Consider the following 25,749-nt stretch of genomic DNA (forward strand, 5'->3'; position numbering starts at 1 on the left):
CCTAGAAGAAACCCACCAAAGCCTATGTGTACAAGGAGGAGAAGTCCCAAATATTTGGCACGACAGTTGTAAACATTTCCACACAATAAAGAAGCCTCAACTTTGGTTTTGCTGGGGAAGGAAGGGCCATTTGTGCCTCTCAGTAAACCACAGTGCAGGAACAGTTGTGCTGTGGGAGGGAGGAGAGGAAAAGAGGACTGCCGGCAAGAAATGCTTCATTGTGAGTTGGGTCTTGAGCACTGCTCCTTCTCCCCCTGCAACCCAGCACCTGGTGAGACAGGTCACGCTGCCTGCTGTTGGCTGATCCCCATGTTCATCACACCCTGAAAGTGCTTGGGGTTTGGTTTTGAAGCCAACTCAGATGCAGCATTAGCAGGCAAGGCTGCTATATACAAGTCAGAGTCAAGGGGGGGGGGAAGAGAAATGTAAAAATAATTAAAAGAAAGGATAGATCAGTTCTTTACTGAAAACAGAGTGTAGGAGTGAGAGACTCACTGGAAGGTCCCTCCACCAACATAAACTAAGAAAAGAAAGCATAGGCTGCCTTCTTACCTGTGAGAATTTTCTCCTAAACCCAATTCATGGCAGAACCCTTTTTGATTTCATTTATTTTTGTCATTAAAATATTCCACATACACAGCTTGCAGTGGATCGAAACAGCACAAGGCCCACTTCTAAAGGCAGCACAAACACACACAGGTCCCTGGCACTCCCCTACTCATCAGGCTCACCTAAGGTCAGGTAGTGTTATGGCACAGGCAACACAGAGGGGGAACGTCTGCCACGGTACATGCACGACAAGCAAGTAAGTTACACAGACAGTCAAAGGTGGTGAGGGGACAGGAGGAGGGAGGGAGCTGAAAGAGAAAGGTGACCATTTCTTTTTAGTCAAAACTTAATTTAGGATCTTTTGTTTAAAAAAAAAAAAATAAAAAACCCCCAGAACTAGAAGATGCACCTGGCCTCACCATCACATGTTTGTTAGGGGCATTTTGTATTTTTAATGTTTCTCTTTGTGTTTTTCCCCTCTCTCTTGTTTTGGGCTGCATCGAAGTTTATTGTCGATCCATACTGCAATCCATCTCTGAATGGGTACAGCGGAAAGGGGGAGCTGCAGGGAGCGGAGCAGCTGCCGTAGTTAGACACTGGGAAATGCGACTGACACAGCCTTCCGCGCAGCCCAGAGCCGCTGGCATTCCCCCTCCCGTGGGCATGCAGCAAGTCCTGCGCCAAGCAAACCACCCATGCAACCCCACACACTGCCACGGCTGAAGCGGCCACGCTGGGGCTCCACGCTCCCCGCGGTGGTACGTACGGCAAAGGAGGCGGGGAGGGCGGAGGGGGGGGGCAGGAGGGCAGGGGAGGAGAAGAGCAACAACAAAAGAACAACAATAACATCAGTCAGCCCACCTTCAAAAACAGAACAAATTTCAGCAACTCTCGAACCGAGAACCAACCTGATTGTCTTCTTTATCAATACTAGAGTTATCTCGCTTCAAGATAAATCGCTTCTGGGATTCTTCACCTTTTTCATCTTTTAAATGTTCAGAAAACCTTTGCTCTGGTCTGCCAGCAAAGTAAAACATAGCAATAAAAAAATCTTTCTTTTGGCTCTGCTTTGATCTTTATTTTCTCAGTGCTCTTTGTTTTTTCACAGAGGCATTCAGTGCAACAGCAGTTAACCAACAGCAGTTAACATTGGTGGTCAGAAGGAGACGCTGCCTATAGCTGTCTGAGGCTGCCGTATCGCTGCTAACTGCTATTGCTATAAATAGCTTTTGTTGTTGTTGTTGTTGTTGTGTGGCAAGGAGCGGGAATCCAAAGTCTCAGTCACTGAAATATTTAGGCTCTCCTCGCCGTGACTGAAGGACAGAGAAAACAAATTAACATACTGTATGTTAATTTGCTTCCTTCGGTAGCTGTCACCTCCTGCAGCACTGCTGCTTGGTGAAGCCAATCCACCTTTGGAAGTAAAGGAAAAACTGAGAGCAAGCTTAAGAACAAAACCAAGAGTTTGCTCACTCCTAGTAAACGAAAACAGTAATTGGAGGGACTGGTGGAGTTTTGCTTCAACAAAATGTTACCTCATCACCGTTAAGTGGGGAAAATACCCCAAACAACCATAGAGTATCAATGAGTTCACCGATCAAAAAACATCCAGGAATTCATCTTTTTAGTTTAAAAGCCAACCGCCACTCATTAAAAGCTCAACGCTTTCAGGTTTGTAAGCTGGTAGGATGCCACTGCACGCTTTTACCCTGCACAAAAAGCAGCATCTCACGTCACCTCCCCTTGCGCAAGAATCAAAGCTTTAGAAGCAGCTCATTTCACCCAGCTGGTCACCGCTAGTTATCTCATAGCTGTCAACAAGAAACACTCCAGACTGCACCCAGACCCAAACCCATAACATCTTAAGCCCCACCAAAGCTGAGAGGGTGACCACCAGCCTCAAGGAATGAGTTGGGATCCATACACTGCTATCATTCAGCTGAGGGGCACGAACTGTGGGGTTCTGTTTTAAGAGTAGTAATATGCTGTGTCACACCACAAGGTCTCTGTCAGGGACCACAAACCTTCTATTATGTGTTCTAGACATCCTCACATCTAGAAACCTAACAACAACGGACTAAGCTTCCACTCACAGGAATGGACCAATTGTGAAGAAACCAGAAGGCAGAATTTACAGAAGTTTGTGACTTAGTAAGTAACCTCCTCTACGAGGAGGTTCACCTCAGCTTCACCTCATTTCAGGATGGGAAATGAAACCAGATGTGTAAATCAGCCTCTATTTTGTTGTTACAGGCTTGCACCTAACTAATCAGCAACGAATCTCAAATCAAAATACAGTACACATGCAAGCCATAATTACAGTCCAGTACCATTCCCTGTCAGAGGCACAGCAAACATTTATACTGCACCACTAGAAAGATGATATTAAGAGGCAGCAGCTCTCCTGCCTCTCTGCATGGAGTTGGATCTAGATGAGCCTTCCAGCCCTGACAATTCTGTGTGATTCTGTGCGTGACTCCCACTTCTGCTCACAATTTGCACTCTAGTGACAAAGCAACCAAACTAAAAGCCCCATTTCCACAGATTTTGAGCACTCAGGAAGCCTTTGTCCATCACCCAGAGACACCAGCACTAATGGATGTAAAGCCCTCACAGATGAGAGTCAGCAGGCTGTCTGGATGCCCTACTCCCCACCTTCCGGGGAAGCCCAGAGGAGCACGGCAATAGTTTTCTAACCTAATTGGTCATTTGTGATGGTTGCTCATGAACAGAAAGGCTACAAAGCGCCCTTAATGGATTGCTAGGTGTGGTGGTCTGCCTTTTCTCCCATTAATGAGACCTGTCTGCACAGCCAGAAATGAAGATTCACTCCCTCACATATTTTGCTTTGACAGGACCAGCTAAGAAATGCTATTTCCCCCCTCCCCCCCGGTTTTATATCCTAAAGCACAGATAAAGTTTCTGCAGTTGCACTACAGTGTAAAATTGATGGCTGTGAACTCTCTGCTAAGCATCTAATAAACTGTACACCAAGCACAATAAATAACTGGGGTTTTAAAATGCAGAGGGAAGGGGAAAAAAAGTCATCAAAAACTAGAGAAGCAAAACAACTTGAATAGGCAATTTGGGAAAATGTCTCCTCCAACTGCTAATATATTTGAGCAGCATGGGTTTCATACTTCACAGCATTATTTACATTTCTTAAATCTCATTTTCACTTCATTTACTATTTATAAATTGTTACCACTTGTCAAAAGATAATAGGAGAAGCGTGAGATCAAGCCACGAGCCTAAACTAGTGATCCAAAACGTGCCTCTTGATAAAATGATTCTACCAGCCCAGTAAGTGATTAATCTCCCGTTGTGAAAAGAAGTTTGCCTGGGCAGCAAGACTCTCTGCATGTGCAGAGCATTATGGAGCACCATGGTACTACCAGAACGAGCTCCTTCTCTCCCAGTCGTCGCTGGTAATGGTGACCCAGACTAGCAGTGAGGCTGCAAATTGCATCACCAGCTCGGTTAATAAGGATGCAAAGCCTGAGGCAAGACTGTCAAGTGAGAAATAGTATATACCACAGCAACAAGCACCTTCAGGCTTCATGCCAACCTGCATGGCCTCCTCAAACATTGAAAAAAAATCAGAAAAGGACACTGAGTTGAAAGAAATATAAATGGGGTAACCTTAGAGCTGCCTTCCAATAGCTGAAGGGATCCTCCAGGAAGGCTGCAGAGGGACTTTCCATTAGGGTGTCAAGGGACAGGACAAGAGGGAATGGTTTGAAGCTGAGGGAGTGCAGGGTTAGACTAGATCTTAGTAAGAAGTTCTTCAGTAGGAGAGTGGTGAGAGTCTGGAACAGGCTTACCAGAGAGGCTGTGGATGCCTCTTTCCTGGAGCTGTTCAAGCTGAAGTTAGCTGAGTCTAGTTGAGAGGTGTCCCTGCCCATGGTGGGGAGATTGGAGCAGATGATCTCCAAGGTCCCTTCCAACCAAATGCATTCTGCAGCTCAGTGTAAGGTGGGGTTATGCAAAGATAATGAAGGCATCTGCAATCCTTACTTAAACAAGGCCTCGAAGACACTTGTCTGGACTCATTCCTTGCAATGAAACCTCTATTTTGGAAATGGTAGAGCCAGAATAAGCAGCAAAAAACCCCCACCTTTGTCCTTTTGGACACATAGAAAAGATTTTAATAGCAACATCCAGCATAAGATCTTCCCCCCCCCCCCCAACTATTATTACAGTGACTTTAATGTAAGCTACTTTCATTTACTTCAGTAGAGTTCCTCTCAATTTATCTCTGTATGACAAAAGCCAGAGTTTGCCCCTCAGGCATATTTTTTTATATGGACTTTTAAAGAAGACTTCCCTCATTTAATGCTTTTGATTCCTAGTCAGCCATTGTAAGTAGTAATGAAAAAAACCTAAAACCCTGCATACCTTAACCAGGTGTTCACTCTTTAATCAACTGACAGATTTCATAGATGCATTGCAGAGTGATAATGGCTATCAGAATACATGGAGTAAGGAAGTCTCAGGGCATTTCCTTGTGCCTGTCATGTTTAAACACAAACTAATGCAGTTTCTTAGACCTCTATTTACATGGGAGGCAAGAAATTAAATACTGGGGGGTAGAGGGGAGAAAGAAAAGCTGCACTCATTTGGAATGAGCTAATTAGCTCTGAAATAACTGTCTAAGCAGCAGGAAACACAGATACCACACCAAAAGCACAAATGGAAAGAGACAAGCATCAGCTTTGCATGCTTGGTTCTGAAGACTCAAGTCACCATAATAGCAGAGCACATTAAGAGTCTGGTACTGCCAGAGCTAACTTCTATATAGCAAAGAAATCTTGATTATGAGGCACGTGTTTCTGACGGCACCACAGTGCACAGGCTCTTGCAAGATGCTTTTCAAAACAAGCAACATCACCAGGTGTGGAAAGGCTGGGCTGGCCAGTACAGCTGCCCAATGCAATCAAACACACCCAGCAAGTGCTGCAGTGCAGCTCATCTGCAAAAGCCTCACAGGTAACAGCACAGCAGCTGTCAGAAGGAAGGCAACATAGGAAAGGCAGTTCAAAAGCAGAGCCAGCTGCAGCGAGCAAGAGCCTGAAAAACCGAGCTCTGCATTGGCAGCTCATTCAGAGCAGGTAAAGGAGACAGAATGTTGATATTCCTCTGCTGAATGAAAGGCAACACCAAGTGAAAGGTAGGTAGGGTAATGGGGCCTGAACCAGGTAGAAGACCATCCCTGAGCACCCACAGAATCATCACCTAGCAAACCAAACAGCTACCAAAATGCTCTGGTACAAGGACGCCACCAGGAGAGCCAGGAGATGGTGAGAGGAGAGGAGAAACTGTTACCGACAGGATTCTGAGAAGTTGTGAAGATTTAGGGCACTCTAATGCAGGTGTTCTGATGGCTGAACAGCATTTCCTTGTTATTTGCCTTTAACTAAAGCAACTGCTCAGTCCAGCATCATGCTGGCCTCTGTTGTGGATGCACGCTGTGACGCCGTATGCTGGCCTGCCTTGCTTTGCTGGTTTGGCAGCATCTCCTGCATCTGCTCACCGTGCTGCAGGCTCTCCTCGGGCTCTGCATTGCCACCATAGCCACACTGCATGAGGATTACTATTTCTTTGCTTTACCTGGTGGGCCAGAACTCTTATTATCTGCAGTACAAATGACTGTTTTGATCGTGGAGGCACGGGAACGTGTGCTGAATTTACAGAAGTCGGAAGCAAACGTCATCATTGTCAAAAGGTCCCAGGCTCACGATAAATGGCAGAATTCCAGCCCTTCAGGTTATTTGATGAAATGCAGAACAATGTTTTTCAAGAATGAGAGCCCAGAATTACAGCCTTCAAATAGGTTTCATTTATTTAGGGTATGATGAATGCTAAAACACAGTTTCAAAAAGTGAGTGTGGGAATTGAAATACAGATAATTGTTAAAGTACAATGCAGTTATATTATCACAATTTAAAGCCAATCAAGATGGCATTTCAAGCACTTGAAGGTAAATGCCTCATTAACAGATTGCTGCTTTTATAGTATGAGTCACTAAGAACTTCTGTTATGATGGCAAGAGAACATTTAAATCCGTCAAACAAAAAAAACCCCACCCAACTCTATGCAAGATGGTACCTTCAAGGTGCTGCAATCTGCAGGGCAGAGATGCTGCATGCATACCAAAAGATTTATTTTCCCTAGTTAAAGACTGTATATTCTTTAATATTGTTTCTCAGGACACCACATTCTGTATTTATTACTAAACAAGGATGTGAAAAGTCACAAGTTTTGTTGGCAGGCATTCTCCCTCTCACATTGGAGTTGCAGAGAAGTCTGGCAGGACAGAAAGCAAGAGCCAGTAAGGCTACATAGGAGTAATGTTCCCCTGAGTGTTTTTGTTCAGCAATTGTGAGGTTTATTCATTCACTCTCACCCAACCTTCAAGATGCTCTGTCCTAGGACCCCACTAGCATGATTTCAGTGGCACTGGCACCGGTGGCACTCCCCACTACAAAAGCCATGGTGAAGCTCAAGGCAACAGGATGGATAGATGCACACTGAATCTCTTCCATATCAAGTTATTCTGGGTGTGGAGCAAGCAGAGCCTAGATCCTGAAGGCTTTCAAAGTAGACAGTGTTTAAAGAACGTGATCAATGTTGAGATAGCATCACACAACCCTCACAAGCTTTCCTAAAGATTCATTCCAGAAAATTATGCTGTTTCAATCAAAATTATGCTGTTTCAAAGAACTTCTTCCTAACATCCAGCCTAAACCTCCCCTGGTGCAGCTTGAAACTGTGTCCTCTTGCTCTGGTGCTGGAGACTCTGGCAGGCCAATGCTGCACTGCACTCCAGCTCTTCAACTAGATAGGGCTGAAGTGCAATGCCCATTCTCAAGCAGGGACCACTTTAGGTGCTTCCAAAGGCTCTGCTGTTCTCCTGTGATCAAGCTAAGATTATTTCTGCACCTGAGGGACCTGCTTTCTCTTCTCCCACTCTCCTGGATTTGATTTAGTTCTTGATATTAAAGATGTCTATTGAGACTGAACATCTTGTGCAGCACCAATTTATTGCCAGCTAGTTGAGGCTGGTAAGTGGTAGCAGAGTTTATTACAGAATTCATTAATATTTGATTTTAAGGATGTGGTGTACTCTGTTCATGGCTGAAAATTACACTCTTGCATAACTGCTGTGATCTACTTAAAATGACATTTATCTGTCTTAGAAGTTCAAAACTTATCAAGGAAGAGAAAAAGGAAGCCAGCTGAAGACTGGAATACTGCCAACAAAGGCAAGATGGTTGTCCAAAAGCCAACTAGCTATTGAAGAACCTAGTGAAATGCCCCAAGCATACAGATTAATGCCATGAAAAGTTCTTGTGCTTATTTTCACTTCAGGCCATGAACATTTTCCCTGTCATTAGCACAAAGACTTGTGTATGCCACCCTCACGAGGCTACCTTGGAAACAGAGAGGAGAAACAGCTGACTCTGCTTATAGAGACCCAAGGTTTTCCAGAGCTCAAGATACTTCTTCATTTCTAGTGATCATGTCATTAAACTACATTAAACTGGAGGCAGGCAACAGAAGCATAAAAGGTAATTACTAAAACCAATTTGGACCACCTCCAAAATCCACTTGCTCATGTACCAGCAGCTCATTTCTCAACCGCTCAGACTTTAAGACATTATTTCACCTACTACTGACATACAGTTACCTGTGAGGAAAGCACAGGGTCCATTTCAGATCTCTAGATGTCTCTCCAGTGATTTGGAAGTAAAAATGACCCCACAGCATCTCGATTAATGAGCACTTTCCTGCTGCAGCTTGGACGAACACATCGAGATATGTGTTAATTACTCAGACACGGAAGAGCTTCCCTCAACCAAATTACCTACTTGCTATTCCATAGCACTCTCTTCCTGGGTAACCTCCCATCTCCCCACACAGAGTTGGTGACAATAACCTTCTAGGTTTGTCAAAACTTAATAGTATAAGTGGTGTGATTGCAAGGGAAAACAAAAAAAAGGAAAGAGAGAAAGAGCAATACCATGGAGGGCTTCTGATAAATGCTTAACTAATATCTCATTACACTACAGAACACCTGCAAAGTACATGTCCACCTTAATTACAAACAATTTAGTTCTGATAAATTAGATTAGATGAAAATTTAATCCTGGAGCTATTAGATCTGATTCATTAACCCTAACATCTCATTTACAGAGTAAGTCACTTCCATCAGTCCTGTATATGGCTTAACACTGACTGAAGTAAGAATGAAGCCAGTATTTAAGGGTCAAATGCAGCTCAACTTCAAGTGTACCAAGATGCATTTTTTTCCCCTTGTGTATCTTTCATTGTAAACCAAACATATGACTAAAATGAGAGAATGCTTGCTCAGGAAAAAAGCTAATTCCAGTATCAAGAAAATACAGAAAATAAACATGCTAAAAAAATAAATCCAAACAGCAAGCAGAGACTGGAAGAAAGAAAAACAAAACCAAAAAACCAAAACACCCAAAAGCCTAAATTCTTCCAGATGAGCATCAAGCAGCAAATCGATGAATGTGCACAACCTGAAATAAAGCATTTAGCAGAACAGTTGCAACTGAAACAAATGCCTGTAGCATAATAGTAAGCGACTGATAAAATCTGTAGCAGCCATTAACATATGTATGCCCTGAATTATGTCTCCTATCACCATGGGACTGGATAAATGAGAAGCAATCTTCCACCATCGGGCAGGAAAACCTGAGGCACTGCAGTGCACAAGGAAGCTCAGACCACGGCTGAAGACAGACATTTCCTGAGCTAAAGGCTAAAACCTAAGCATCACAGCAATGCCTGCTGGGACACTGGACCCTGGCATCTTAAACACGATTACTACTGGGCTGAGAAAAAAACCAACCAAACAAGAGAAAGAAGTTTTTTTCCAAATCATGTTCCTCATTTAATGCCAGACAGAAATAATCAGATTATTTTTGTTCAAAAAGGAAATAAAATCCATGAAAACCAAGATAATTTGTCATGCAAATGCCACACATGTTACTATGTAGCTCCAGAAAGTCATTATTGTGCATTATTGTTTTATTGATGTTGCTCTCACAATTCTTAGGTGCACAATGTAGGAGTTCTTCTCAAACCTGCACACAATGCCTTTGCCAATTGCAGTGTTATTTCTCAGCCATAATGTTTTCCCATTTTAGCTGCATACATCTCCTGTGCTGCATTTGAAACACATGGCACAGGGATTGGGCAACAGCAACAGTAAACTAGAGGGGAAGTAGAAATATTCCCAGCTTCTGCTTATTTCTTAGCAGTCAAGGAGCAACTGTTCTGTAATGCAGATGGGACAGAGGGAACTAAGTAGGAAACAGAGGAATGGAGCTGAGTCCTTGAAGAAAGACAATGCAAGACTCCAGTGGGGAAAAACACACCCAACAGAAAGAATGGTCATAGAGGCAATTCTGCTTTCATGAGAACCCTGCTCTTTGTATAGATATGGTAATCAATGCATAAGATGCTTAAATGCAGGTGCAATACCTTATTCCTCCTGTATTACAACAAGGAGTGTAAAACCCAAAATTGTGCTCCAAAGGCTTGAGCAAAGAGAGAACTGCTCTGAGATGTGACAAAATAGTTATATGCATTCAGGGACACAGTTGTAACTACTACCATAGAGCCAACTGCAAAAGAGCTGTTACAAATAGTGTGTGAAAAACCTCCTGTCTTTGCCATCAGCAAACGACTGCTTCAAAGAAATTAAAGTCATTTACTCTGAGTACCTCATTCAGTCAAGGGGAAAGGCAAATTTTCCTGCATGCTCTAGAAACTAATACTTGGCATCTCAAGGAATTCTTCTTGGCACTTCAGCCTACTGTAAAAAGAAAAAAGAAAAGCTGTCTAGAAACTATGCCTTACTGCAATTGTCAGTGCTGAGTGGGGGACAGTTTGCTGACATGTCAGTAGGACCCTTCACAAAAGCTGAGATTTTCATCTTCACATGGTGAAATTAGTGAAGCATACTCTACTGCCATGGATGTTATCTACAGCAATGTTCCTCAGTGTATGCACAACAGAAACCTAAAGAGAACTTCCCTTCTTTCCTGCAATTCAGACTGCCTCTAAAAGAGGAGACAGAATGACACAGATTGTTTGACATAAACTGTGAGGTAGGTTATTCAAAGTACATACTGGGCATTAGGTCTCACAGAATCACAGAATTATTGGGGCTACAAAAGACCTCTGAGATCATCAAGCCCAGCCTATGACCTAACACCACAACATCAGCTAAACCCTGCCACCAAGTGCCACCCCCAATCTTTTCTTAAAGACCTTCAGGCATGGCGACTCCACCACCTCCCTGGGCAGTCCATCCCAGTGCCTAATCAGCCTTTCATACCATGCCCTCTTGTCCTGTCACTGGTTGCCTGGGAGAAGTTGGTCTCTACTCTCAGGCAACCAGCACCAGAACGAGAGGACACAGTCTCAAGCTGCACCAGGGGAAGTTTAGGCTTGAGCTGAGGAGAAAGTTCTTCACTGAGAGAGTCATTCATCATTGGAATGGGCTGCCTGGGGAGGTGGTGCAGTCACCGTCCCTGGAGGGGTTCAAGAGGAGATTGGACGTGGCACTTGGTGTCATGATCTAGTCGTGAGGTCTGTGGTGACAGGTTGGACTTGATGATCTTTGAGGTCTCTTCCAACCTTGGTGATACTGTGATACCCCCCACCTGACTACAATTTCCTTTTAGGTAGTTGTAGAGTGCTAAGGTCCCCTCTAAGATGACTCCAGGCTAAACAACCCCAGCCTCCTCAGCCTCTCCTCATATGACTTTCCCTTCCACTGATACAGTTCAGCTCTAGATTCTAAGGAACACCTGTACCAAACATAGCATCTTAGTACTGCCCAAAGCATTTGGGGCATCTTAAAGGCACCAAGAAACCTCTGACTGGGCCAAGGCTATATTAACATTTCCATACTAACAGAGTAGGAAGAAGGCTGAATGTTACAAGGATCATAGCTCCCGATGCTCTCGGATAAAAAACCAACAACTATTAGTCATAACTGAAGCTGTGAGTATTGGTATAAAGTTCATAATAGGTATGTTACACCCTCAGCATGTCGGAAAATGTCTAAACACAGCCACCTTCTCAGTCCTGATAAGCCTTGCCACTCATGCTTATATAAAGCTGTACAGGAGTGCAGGCGTGGGCTATGGTACAGACATTCTTGTCACAGGGGTGATGATCTCAACTAAATGAAAACCCTTCTCATTTCCCAAGCACCTCAAACACACTTCACCTACGTTTCTCCACCTATCCACAGATAGCCCAATGAATGAATCTGATTGAACTGCTATGTGTAATCATATGAGCAGCTCTGCAAAAAGCTCTGAAGTACTTCCAGGGATTTGATAGGAATTATGAGGCATACACAGAACAGAAGGTGGCACATAGACTTTCTTTCTGGCTCCAATTTGGGAGGCCCTGTCCAACATATTGCCTCAATTCCAAACTCGTGTTTATATCATATTTCACTCTCTTAAGAGGCCTGTGCATTTCTGTGTCTTTTCAGAGGCGACAGGCAGACACGGACTGACCAACAAATACACATTGCAACCATTGCACAAGAGCAGCTCCATCCTGAAAACAAAGCAGAATTCCCATTTTTAAGTAGTATTTGAGCCTTCTGACTTTTTTTATAGTCAAAACAACAAGAAAACCCCTCCTTCATTTTCTAATCAACCTCTCCCACGTCTGTTGTTGAGGATAAGATTTCCAAAGCTGGGCAAGTTCATTAAGCAGGACTTTTAATGATAGAAGACCCCAGGAAATGCTATTTGGTTTTTGAAGTTATTCTCCTTTTTTAACTTAGTCTTAACTGGGGAGAAAAAAAAAGTAATATGGAAAGATACTTTGTTTTCCAAATCCACTATTCCATGGATGACCAGAGAAGCTGAAGCCCTCCTTCCACCTGCAGCCTCTTCAACAGCACTTTCTCAAATTCCAAACCCCTTAAAAGCAGGCACTTCATAGGCACAGGGACACAGCAGCAGATGTATGCCCTAAGATGGTCACCTGGTAAAAGAAATTAAATGCTCCCAGCCATTCCATTCCCAGCCTTGCCCCCAGTTTGACAGACCTTGCTCTGTACTGTGCTGACTCTACAGTAGCATCGTTACCAGATCCTTCCAACAGGCTCACAGGATGTTAGGGGTTGGAAGGGACCTCTGAAGATCTTCCAGCCCAACCCCCCGGCCAGAGTAGGACCATAGAATCCAGCACAGGTCACACAGGAACATATCCAGACGGGGTTGGAAAGGCTCCAGAGAAGGAGACTCCATAAACCTCTCTGGGCAGCCTGCTCCAGAACCTCCTGTGCTGCAGTTTCCATCCATTGCCCCTTGTCCTGTCACAGGGTGCAAACGAGCAGAGGCTGTCCCTTCCTTCCTGACACTCAGCCCTCAGATATTTCTATACCCCTTCCATCTCAGAGCCATCAACTCTTCTGACACTTGTGCCTCTAAGCACCCATGGGCAGTGAGCATGGGAGCTCTCTGATAAACAGAATAAATGCAGCTCACTGCCTGGAGCCAGGAACAACTCACTGCCTGTGAATGTGAGCAGAGATGTGACACCAGCCCTTCCCTCGGCCAGAGGAATAAGCCTAAGGTGCTTATCTGAGCCCACACAGTGCCTCTGCAGCATCAGATGCTCTTCCCAAACAAGCATACACACACCAGTCACAGCTAGTGCAGGATTTATGAGTTCTGGAGTATGCAAGAATACTCTTCTCTCTGCACAGCATGTGGCTACAGTACTCTGGAAATCATAAGCCATAAAGAGGTAACCTTGTCAAAATGCAAATCTTCAGAGTATCTGTGGGGCCCCCATAAAGCCACATAAAACCATCAAGGCTCAGGCTTACAGCACAACATAACCACGTTCAAGAGTATCTCAGCTGCTTTCCACATTCTCTGCTATTCTGGATACTGTTCAAGCAGTAATTAATAGAGTCAACACATTCCCAGTGTTTGGTGTTGATTCTGAACCATACCAAATTGCCTGCTCAGAGTACTGAAATGCAGGAGACACGAAATAGCACTGGACGCTGTCAGATGTGGAACTTACACCACGTTTGCTGCAGATAGCAAAATCTCATCAGCCCTTATTCAAGCTGGATAATAACAATCTATTTTCTGTCACAGCCAGGGATGCTTTAAAAACAAAACCAGAACCCAAACAACATGTCATCTCCTCCAGTTATGAAGAGAGCTACTTCTACAAAGCTTTATTTTACAGCAGTATCAGAATAACGCAAATAACACACTGGAAGCACCACAATGCAACACGAGCCTCACATAATCCAGTTACCAGGCACCAAATCACTGCAGAAGTGAAACCATCTGCAGTTTGTGTGGTGCTGGCAAACCAGCTGTACTCACAGTCACACAGCAGGGCGAAGCCCTGTGTTTATTTCTGGGAGAACTACGCAGGAATGGTGTCAAAACCAATTTGTCTGGCTCTGTGCCTCCCCTCCACCTCACAAGACCACAGCTGAAAGGGTCATTGGATTTGTTTTACTCCTGCAACGTCCTGATTGCCCACACGGATACCAGCCCATGCGGGGCCAGCAGCCTTGCTCATCCCCACCACAGGAGCAGCCACAGCTTCACCAGGGCACTTGTACAGAGCTCTGACTGTGGAAGAAGACTTCAGTGTCCTCACCAGAGGCACAGGACAAGCACTTGCAACAGGGCTTCCAGCAGCACCTCTCTCTGTGTTGACAGCCACCCAGCCAAGCAAGGCATTCTCAGTTACTAATGTGGTATTATCACATTAGCAAGTCAACCAGGAGAAGGCAAGGTTGTGTGAAGAGATCTGCAGCAGTCGGGGCACTGCAGAAGTGACACGGATGTGAAGGGAAAAGGGAGAACTGCAAAGAGAGAGGAATGCCTATAAAACATTCAAATACCAGTGACTGTCTTTTTGTTCAAGAGCAGACTTAATTTCCACACACACACACCCCCCCATTTACAGCTCAGAAATGACCACTGGTTTGCTGCACACCCAGCTCTTGTTTGTTTCTTTTAAATTCAGATCCAAACACAGCCCTTGCACAGGGGAAGATATTACCAGACCCTGAGGCTAAGCCTTAGCAGCCTGAGTATTAGTTTTATTGAGCTACTGTAATTCTCTTGACTCCTGACAATCAGAATGTTAGTGCACACTCTATTCAGGCCTTTAAAAACATCAGTGTCTAGGTGTTGGCTTGCAGGTGGCAGCAGACCTCAGGGGTAGCCTGAAAAGTACCAAAAATAAATCATCCATGATCTTAAATTTCCTTCACACACAAGGAAGACTTTTAGGGCTCCGTGACATCAATACCAACGTGTGTGGCTCAGGTTCTGATCTTGCAAAATGAGGTTGTCCTTCTGGCCTTCTCCAGGAGAAACTAAAACCAAAACAGAACTCTCTGCAACTGCATCTACACACACCACCTAACTACTGGATATGTAAATGAAACAAATGTTTTTATTTCTCCTACTAATTGAATGTAGGAAGCACACAATTTTCAAATGGAGCTTTCCTGTTCCCATACCAGATACCAAAACCTCATTATCCAGCTGTAATTACTTCCTCTTCATGATGTAGTTTATAGGTAAAGAGGGAGAGGAAAGCTACAGTCCATGATGGTTAATACATGTGCTCAGCAGAACAAGTGATGCCGATTAGGTAAGGACACAGGACTGGACCTTTGCTACACCAGCCAGGGAACTTCATACTGAGCTTTTGCTAGCTTCATACAGGTTCACATAAGACAGCACAAAGCATAAAGGAAAGTTTAATCTGCCAGGAACTCCGCAACACATTTGAACCATCAGAAGGAATTCATATCCCACAAAAATTCTGTGGTCAAACAATGAGATTTGAAGAGAAAACAAAGTGGGACTGGGAGGGCAGAAGAGGAGGAAAAGGGAACAAACGGTGGCAGGTGGTGGAGAGGAACTAAATCAGGTTGGGCAGAAAACAACTCTTGAAGCAGGGACAGCCAGAACAAGGGAAGAGGCAATCTTTCAAATACACTTGGGTTATCTAGGATACAGCTGTATGCTATCAGGGGACAGGTAAAGCAGCCAGCTCATTTCTGTGGTACAGTGGTGGCACTGGGAAGCCAGGGTAAGCCACATTCCAAGATACTGCCTTAAGTTTCTTGGAAGAGACAGATTTGGTCGATTTCTCCTCACATATCTTTATATCCTTCAATAACATCACACCGAGAGCCCTGTCCTCCTCCCCTCCCACCCCAGAAGCAACAAACAGCACTCACTCTGGCTACCAAAAAAAAAAAATAAAAATTAAAAAAATGAATTAAACAAAAAATATGCCACACAGTAAACGGCCCAGACCAGGCTCTTGTGAAAAGGAACAAGGGCAAACACAACAGTGGTGCTACTTACATCCTGGTATTGCTGGTCTTGTTGATAATTACAGATTTTCCAGTCTGATCCACGTTGTGATCCATGCCAAAGTAAGCTGCCACTCTGTGCACTAACATCCTCTGATATGATGACATCTGAGGGAACTTTTTATAGTGATTACTGGGGAAAAGTGAAAACAAATCACACTGACGATTGCACTTCCCTCTGAGCTGTAACTGAATCAAAAGAGCAATGCATTTGCTACTCCAGGGGATGCAAACCTAACTGAAAACTGCCCTTGTGCACCGATATATAAATGTTTGCTACAAGGAGGCAGAAGAGATACAGGAATTATTTTTAGAGTTTCTAATCAGCACATTTCCACGTGCTACTCAGGCACAGAAAAGCTCACACTTCAGGGTGTCTGTTGGGAAGAATTTGTCCCCAGATCCCATGCACACACTCATGCTCGCTGCACAATCAGCCCTGCAGATCTGCTGAGACGCTGGCAGCAGCTTCCTGCCTTTCTCCTGCAGGTCAGATGCAGGGTGATGCTGGAAAGCTCCAGTTTGGCAAATACTCCTATTCTCCTCTCTTACTGACAAAAAAGGCTTATTTCTTGTCAGCACAATTTCTTCCTCTGCTGCTATTCTGATTCTCTTTTTGGCTTTTGTTTGCTTGTTTTTAAAGCTGCAGAAACATTTTACTATCAAGAACATGTGGTAGCAAGAATCCTTCCACTCAATCTAAGTTTTATTTTCCAGCACATTAGGATAGCACAGCACACAGGGAAACTTGTCAGGTAGTGCATTTGATCATCCTGTGCCCTAAAATCTGTAACGGTATTTCTGGACTGAAATGGGTGAATCAAATGCAATTATGAAATAATAAAAAGCAAAAGGTGGCTTTGATTTGGGGTTTTTGTGATGGGGTTTTGGTTTTTGGGGGTTTTTTTGGCTTTTTTTTTTTTCATCTCTACTGTATTTTAAGTAGTACCACCATGTGCCAGGAAATAAAAGGCTGATTTTGCAGCATGCCAGTGAGAGGGCTCGGGTCCCTCAAAACAGTTCCCATCGCTTCACCCGCGCCTGATTTAATAACCAAGTGTGGAATTGGACTTACTTGTTGTCACTAATAAAATCAATAATTTCCTGTTCCATTTTCAAGAGTATCATTCTATCCCTGTCAAAAAGAAACGTAAAGATCTGTAGCATCAACTACCAAGAGACATTTGAGATGAAAAGCTGCACCCATCGACGTTTGTAAGGCAATTTTGCAAGCATTGTCAGCTAGCTTGATTCAAAATGAAAGGTGCTTTGCCCTGGCACATCTAAAGACGACCCCAGCCTGCTTTGCTGCACCTTTGCTGACACGAGGGACAAATTTAGCTCTCTCTTGAGCCCAGCTATATTCTGAGAGTGCCTCCAGCCACAGCAGGCTGTGATCAATGCATTGTATAGGAAGACTCTGACTGCTATGGATAGCTATGGTCTTTTTTTTCACCCCTGGTTTTTCTGTGGAAGATAAGATTTGCAGCGAGCCCAGCTCTTTCACAAGAGAGCTGCTACCCACAGAAATTGTCAATGTTTTGTCTGATACACAAGGCACTGATCTGCAGGCAAGAAGCCTGGGCATATCTAATCTGGTAAGAGAGCACAATGCAGAACACCACCTTTGAACTACAGCTCCCAGGAGACAATGCCACAGCATTTCTCAGTCAAAATACATTGTTTTCAACTGGACGGTCTCAGATGTTGCTTTTCCCTCCCCAGATCTCCTGTTGAAAACATTCAAAATTTTCCCCAGCATGTTTCCACACACTCATTTATCTTTTTCTAAGCCTGACAGAGTCCAACACTGTTCTTTTGCACTTTCTCATTTTGAGCAGCTACACCAGAGGCTATGCAAGCTGTTAGGTGCCCAGTTATTCCTAGTTCACCTATAGCTGCTGAATGATATGGTACCTATTGAATGGATTCAACTGAAACAAACCTTGAACATCAGTGTACGAAAATGCTCATTCCTTACACATTTAGAGGCAAATTTAATGATGAGATGAACTCATTGCTCCAAATGACAACTGCAAGAATACCAAGAGCAGAAGCTGGCAGTGCGCATAGGGTTTTAACTGTGTACAGCACTGCCCAAAGGAAGCTGCTTTATAATCCTATACAAATCTCTACCTGTAATGGGTATAAGACATTACTGCTAATATCATGTAGAGCTATATGCAAGAAGGTAAGGAAACAACCAGACATGGCTGATAGTGAAATTAAATAATGGATGACTGGACAGAGGAGTAGAGGTTGATGAGTTTTCATAACTTTTTCCTCAGTTAGCAGCCTACCTCCTTTACATTTTCCCTCAGACCCATCTCCAGAAGTAATAATAACACAGTGTACAGTTACAGGAACTCAAAGGCCACCAGCTATAGTTTCAGGAGTGCCAGCTGTAATGCAGAAAATACATACCTGGGGTTATTCTTTAGTGTGTTAATGAGAAACTCATGCAAATCTATGCCTGTTGAGTCTGTATACTCTTGACTGCAATCTGTAAAAGAAAAACAAACACCCCCCCCAATTCACTTATTTCATTTCCACCATTCCAATTAAGCTATGCTATGAATCAAAACCCATTTCCCAGTAACAATTTGAAAGCATATGCTCTGAAAGAAAATGTTCATTTGGAGCTCAGCCAAGAAAGATCTAGGCTCAGAAGCACTGGGTGGGTGCTCACCATCCCTGTGCACCGCTCTGCTGAGAATGTAGCACCAAAATCAGATACCCACAGAAGCTGCTGGCCATTTGAAAGCAGAGGAAACTTTCAGTGCCCCTCAAGACCCTGCTAACTTCTTCCTTAGAACTACTAAATAATATTTTTTTTTTTTTAAATGAAAAAAATCCAAAACCCCAACACAAAACCCCCAGCTTTTATTCATCTCAGTCTGTCTCACTCGACAGCGCTGCGCACATGGCAAATGAGGCATCGTGCCAATGGGAATTCTATTTGCATTAGCAGAATAAATCCCGTGATGCCTGGGAGTGGGTGGGTAATAGGGATGCGTGACAGCAAGCAGAACTCATTTTTCAGCACTGCTCTATCTCCTGACTCAAAAGTCCACCCAGATCCTCAAGCTGGCGTGAACTGTGAGAGCTCCATTGAAGCCAACTGACAATTCACACCAGCTGCGGATCCACTCCCAGGTAAGCAACCCTTATTTCTGAGAGATTATACTCTAACTTCATACCAGGTTAAAACAATGGCTTTTAAATAGCAAATTCAGGCACAAGACCTTTTCTGAAGTCTTAGGAGGTGATGGCAATAGATTGCAATGCAAGTTAAAGGTCATGAATGGGTTCCCTTATAGCACATAAGCAAAATTCTCCAAGAGAGAAGAACAAGCAGGAAGAGGATTGCTCTCCACTGCTTACATTGCACAAGTGACATGCCAATATTATCATTAGTGGAGCAAACAAATGATTAGAGTCTTAGACTCACTATATAATCACACATATATTTACATACAGATGTGTTTATAGCAACACAGTTCAGGATTTGCTTTAAAGAAAATTAATGGCCTCTGTTTGGAAGGCTGCAAAACCACACTGGGGAACACTGCTACTGTGTATTTACACCCAAACAAAGAAATGCATGGTTAGAAAAACACACAGTCCTTTTTAACAGCAATTAAAGCAATTTAAATATTCTTAAAGTCACCTTTTGACAACATTCTGATCTTGTTTTTTTCACTGTTTTTATCTTTTTCTTTATTTTTATCCTTCTCTTTTTCTTTCTCGGAGTCATCTTTACTACATTTATCTTCTTCTTGCAAGCTAGGAAAACTTGAAAGCTGTAGCTGGATTGATTCCTGTTGGGGGGGGGGAGGGGGGGGAGAAGAAAAGGGAAAGAAAAAAAAAAAAGACAGACAAATTTAGGGCCAGATTTAGGGAGCTTCCAACCTGCAGAGATTTGTGTTAAAATGTGTGTAGCTAGAAAAGCTGAAGCCAGATACATTTCTTTCCCTATTTGAAAACTTATTTTCATATTTTTTTTCCCCCCAGGAGAATAAGGGACATCTTAGAGGCCCAATTCTAGTGGTAAGTGTATTTCTTCCCTAATAGTTGAATACTATAAACTCTTAGTCTACATATATTAAAGGGACCAGATTATTCCATTCTTCAGTAACTCTCACTTAAGACTGTATAGAATAGTAAAATATATTTTCTGTGGGCTTTAAGTAATTTTTCAGTTTAATAAATAATACACATGGTAAATGATGATGAATGGGCCCACATCTCAAAATCAGACTTCCTTCCCCTCACTAGAAAATCCTGAAGGCTCATCTGAACTGTTCTAGAGATCTTAATGCAGCATCAGCCCAACTAAGCTTTCAGGCTCTAAGAGTAGAAAAGTGTCAGCTAATGATGAACTCAGCTGTGTATGAGAGGGCTTACTAACTTCTCAGCTACTTGGTGTTTAAAGGCATGTGCAAACATGCCTCTAGCCAAGGGGGTGAAACATACACTACAGCTGTCAAGCAAGTTGTGGTAAGTGAACTTCTCCAAGGCATCACGAGTTTTACCCTTGAAAATTCTGAGGCTCTAAGTCCCTTTCAAAAACATTCTTCAGCTTCAAAAACTAAATTCAAGCTGCTTTGCATCTTCTGATTTGTTAGCTCCCACTTACAACATCACCTTATGTTGGCTTTGTTTTACCAGAACACTAACTGGGTTTATTTTGATGTTACCAAGGCATAATTTATCTATTTCAAGAAATACCAATCTGGTTGGACAAAACTGAAGGACTTCTTCTGTGTTGATATCCTTTGGAGGAAAAAAAAAAACCCAAATAAATGGCCAAAGTAATATTAATATTTTTAAGTAGTGTACATCGAATTAAGCTATCACAGAACTCCCTGCTAATGCAGTTGTATTTAACAGAAGAGAGTCCTGCAAGCCTGATCATTTTTTTGGCATTGTGGTAATGAAAACCAAACTCACCAGACCTGGAGAAACATGAAAGTAAATTCCTTTCCTCCATAGCTTTTCAAATGATACTAGCATACAGAAAAAAAACAAACAAAAAAAAGAGATCAATACAAAACTTTACAGGGCTGGTGTTTGCTTGTCTGTTTTTTAAAGCAACAAGACCATTAGGAACTCAAAAGATGCTTTCAATTATTGGTAAGAATTGTAGGGTTTTGCCTTTTCTTTTTTTTTGAAGAACTACAAATTAGCCACCATGACATGTGTTAAGACAAGATCCTAACAGAACAAGATACCAGCATCAACATGCCACAGTAGGACATTACTTGAGAATTTCTCTCCTCAACCATTACTTGCTTTCGGTGGAGTGTGGCACAAAAGACTTGAGATGAGAAGCACTGTAAAAGAGAAACAAAGCCCTACAGCCAAAACTTAACCTGACCTGCCGTCCTTAACCCCTATTTCTGGTAGTTTTGGCTGACAATGTTAGGCAAAAGCTGAGCTTAAATGGGGAAGGAGTGGGCACTCTTGGTCATTTGAGGTCAGGACGCACAGAAAAGTGTTTTCTAATCTCCTGGGTTGTACTCAGAGGACTATAACCTATAGCAGTTCAGTTTCTCATTGAAACAACAAACTTTGGATCAAGGGCTGCCAAAAGACCCCAAAAGGTAACTCTGATTCCTTGCACTGCCTGAAGCAGAGTGACAGTGCCATTGGCTTTTCAAACCAGGAGAAAAATGTAACTGGCCACGCTGTTCCCAGGATGTTAATCCTAACCTTCACAGTGGTCATTAAACTGCACTCACAAGAGGAAAAAAAATGACAGACTTTACACATGAGCACACATATGGACATACAGTAGATAGATGTCTTACATGGAACAGAATACCTCTGTATTTGCACTGGAAGAAACACACACGGCTGTAGGAGTCGTGAAAGCAAGCTGCTGTGTATTTTCTTAGATTTTTATTGATTTTTTTTTAATAACAAAATACAGTGTTAATAAATACATTGATACAAGGTTAAGTATAAGTGAACAACAAAATAAATGTTCAAATTGCAGTAATACACTTCTCGGTCAACAGGATCACATTAAAGGCAACATTCCTTTTAAGTAAGGACATAGTGAACCATCAGGTAAGCGCTTCAAGATCAAGTAATACAGGTAAACAAGTTGGTTTGTTTTTTTTTCCCTGTACAGGAAAATGAAGGCAAGTGTTCAAATATAAATACAAACATCGAGTCTGCAGTACAATCCATACTCAGTAGTTCTGGCAATGTACCGTACATTCTCTGGTAAGTAAGTCCCTGTGCTTTGTAAACCATGAGGAGAAAACAATCATTAAAAAAAAAAAAAAGAGGGGGAAAAAAGAAAGAAATTCCAAACTAAAAATAAGGGTGGGTTTGGTTTTGGGTTTTTTTTTTTTTCCCCCCTCTAAGCAAAGCAATTTGGTTGGCACAAAGCTTGCTGTATCCTTCAGCCAGTCCAAGGAGGAGCCTGCAGGTCCAGCTTTCATGGCAAAGCTGAGCCACGTTCGTTAGCAAAAGGTCAGGGAGAGCAGAAGTGCAATTCCTAACTAAGTAATTACACCAAGGCAGCTGCATCTTTAGGAAATAAATGCTGGGCTCCAGGGAGGCATTTTATCTCCCATAAATGTTTTGATATGGTAAAAAAAATAATATTTGGGGCAGCTGGTCAGAGTCAGGTAAGACCAGAGGCTGTGTCTGAGAGGGACCCCTCCTCTACCTGGTGTCGCAGTGCGATCCAGACAGGGATTTTGCCTCAAAACCTGCCAGTCTGACGTTTAATACAGGTCCTGTGCAGTACATTATAAACTACCATGCAACGCTTAATACAATCTCTGTATATCAATCTCCTTTTCATTCTCCATTAAACAATAGGAAATACAAATGAAAGCAGAAGAGAAGCCACACATCTGGAGTACCGCGAGTGAAGCAGAAAGCATCTACCTACAACAGAACAACTGATAACATAACCTGCCCACCTACTGCAGAAGCAGCTTTGTAGAGCAGTAGGAAATGTAAACCCTCTCCTGCTAACCAACCTGGGTTTTGGTCTCTCAAAAACAAACAAACAAACAAATAAAATGTTAAAATAAATAAATAAATAAATAAAACCCTCTCCATTCTTAGGAGCTAAGAGGAGAGCTGAAATAGTTTCACTTCAAGTCAACAGAGGAAATGTTAGAAAGTACACTTCAATGTGATTTGTTTTTGTGCTAAGCTCAGAAGAAGTCACATATTCAAGCTCTCTCGAAGGCTGATCTCATCTGAGCACAAACATCTTGTCACTTACAGGCAGTGCTTGTGATCTCTTGGGCTTGGATTTTTTTAAGCCATGTTCTTACCAGGCAAGCAAAGAAGAGCAGCATTTGAGGTCTTTGTTTTTGCTTTTTGGGATATTTTTTTTGGAAAGGAAGTCTACAAAGACTGCCACCAATGTTACTGTCTGAGGTGAGGGGTGCAGTGGACAGAACTCAGCCAGCTGCTGGGAATACAACACTACCAGCACAGATAAACTCAGGTACATGGTTTTTGATACCGGAATATCTACACCAAGGATTCAGAAAAATGAATGCCACTCAGGAGGAGGCATCCTTGGCTCTACCAAGGTATTTTAGAGAGCACTTGTGACTTGGGAGTTTTATGTGAAGGGGGACATTGAACTGGAGTCTCAGAGGAACCAGAAACCAGAGCATACTCATAACTGTGTCTGGTGCAGCCTTGAAAGAGATAGCCTTAGAGAAACAAAATGTTAATACTCTTTTTGATTGTTACTATTTGTCTTTTTTTTTTTTTTTTTAAATTTTAAAATCTGAATTCTTTTGAATTCTTTTCCATTTGCTGAAATTTTCAGGGGGTCTGGAAAAAAAAGCAAACAATAACCCTGTGATATAGTATAAAAGTAGTATTTCAAAAATCAAGTTCACGCTAAGCCAGATAACTTCATAAAATGTGTTCACTGTTGGATGTAATTTTTTCCCCCAAGACAGACATTGTTATGTGCCCAATTAAGTAACATAATCATGCAACTGAACATGGAGGTCAACCATGCAGCTAACAGCAATGATTGCAAGGGTACCTGATTATCATGGAGATTTTCTGCTCCCGGGCGAGGGGTTGACTCTTCACACACAGCAAGGCTCCGGACAAGTTTTCCTTTAGCTCCTGACTGAACAAAAGAGAGAGAAAACAACACAGAGAACACTACTGCTGACCCCAAGTCACATCAGCTGTTCCTAAATACCCCAAATAACTACTACCCACACAGCCAGCAAAATTTTATCTGCCTTCAGTGTGGGTTCTAAGCAACAAGCCATTTGCCACACAAGGCAGGTGGTAGGTTTCTTCCCCCCCCCACCTTTGGCATTTACTAATCTCTGCTACATTTCACTCATTTCCACCAAAAATCATGATGGCAAAGAATAAATAACCCAGTCCTGAAGGTAATTTACCAGAAAAGTTCCTTATGTCATTTAGTTTGGGGCTGGGTTTCCCTCCCTCCCCCCCCCCCAGTAGAATTATATCCAAGGAACACAGACAATAAAATGTGTAAGTTTTATGGATCTGCACATGGAAAACAGAAAGGTTTGGGGCTTTTTTGTTGCTCCTAGAATCTCCTTTCCCCCACACTCAGGGACCTAGTCAATCTCTGCTGCTTTATGTCAAGATTAGGCTGTTAAAACAGAATTCCAACAGAAAGGTTAATTACTAAAGCAATAGGAAGCAGCTCTTTCCACCCCCAGTGGCACGCAGAACCACAAGGTCTAACAGAAGCACACAGTGAGCTCCACAAGGTCTAACACAAGCACACAGTGAGCTCAGCAGCATAGAAATATGATGGATAAATAAAGGGAAGCCTGACACATTTTATTATCTAGAGAAGTGCTCTGCCTTTGTGCAACAAGATTATGGGGTAAGAGAGAGGGGAAAAAGCCAACCAAACAGAAGAGCAACGAAACCCACTTCAAGCGGCACACAGGTGATGAAAGGCCATCACTTCAGTTGCAGTCAGACATTTCATATCCTACCATGACATGCAATTCCAAACAGAGATGGCCTCTTACCTTGGATTTCTTTTTCTGGTTTGAGTTTCCACCTCGTTTCTGGGTACAGCAAAAGAGAGCAGCAGTTATCACTTCAGCATGACAGGAGCATTAAGCATCAATAAAGAGACTAGATCACTCCTTAATAATACTCTTTTAATTAGCTGCTGACTGCAAAAACAACTTCCCCAAGCCCAGACTGGAAAGCTTGGAAAACCAAGAATCATTTCTGCTCACTCTGTTCATCTTAAGAACAGGTACAAACAAAAGAAAAAAACAAACAACCCACACTGCACAGTGTTCTTTAGCTTTGCATATAATAAAAATGTAAGAAAAGGCATACTTAAGTAAATGCTCCCCCTCTCCAAACTCCTCTCAAACTGCAGTCTCTCCCTTTATTCCTATATTTGATTGAGCAAAAAGGATTAAAACCCCCTCCTCATTCGATGAAGTCTTCTCAGCAAATTACCTTCTTAGGCTTTGCATAACAACTTTTTGTTGCCAGTAACACCTACAAACCAAACCACACATTAAGTAATTATTCATTAGCATTACCTGTGAATTCATGAGATCAAGGTAGTTTTCTACATCCCCCCAAAGAAGGGGGGAAAAAAACAGTCAAATGTTTCAGCAAACTTTTAACACAGATGTCTAGAAATTAATTTCTCAGAAAAATTAATAACATGGACAGCAGCCTAAAGAGCTTGAAGAGTATAACAAATGACAGCATTTACTTTATAGGGTGATAAAAGG

At 42.7% G+C, this 25,749-nt stretch overlaps 1 protein-coding gene across 1 annotated transcript in view; it reads right to left on the reverse strand.

The window, feature by feature from the left end:
• ARPP21 (cAMP regulated phosphoprotein 21) overlaps positions 1-25,749 on the reverse strand; it is a 110,429-nt gene that overhangs the window by 77,909 nt on the left and 6,771 nt on the right. The window contains exons 4-11 of the mRNA XM_054177163.1: positions 25,466-25,507; positions 25,018-25,056; positions 24,033-24,122; positions 19,662-19,812; positions 18,416-18,494; positions 17,067-17,126; positions 15,984-16,124; positions 1,458-1,566 (exon numbers count right to left, since the gene is read on the reverse strand). Of these exons, the coding sequence (XP_054033138.1) occupies positions 1,458-1,566; positions 15,984-16,124; positions 17,067-17,126; positions 18,416-18,494; positions 19,662-19,812; positions 24,033-24,122; positions 25,018-25,056; positions 25,466-25,507 (711 nt within the window). The remainder of the gene's footprint in view (positions 1-1,457; positions 1,567-15,983; positions 16,125-17,066; positions 17,127-18,415; positions 18,495-19,661; positions 19,813-24,032; positions 24,123-25,017; positions 25,057-25,465; positions 25,508-25,749) is intronic.

This window comes from Dryobates pubescens, chromosome 38, assembly GCF_014839835.1.
Source record: "Dryobates pubescens isolate bDryPub1 chromosome 38, bDryPub1.pri, whole genome shotgun sequence".
Lineage (NCBI taxonomy): Eukaryota > Metazoa > Chordata > Aves > Piciformes > Picidae > Dryobates > Dryobates pubescens.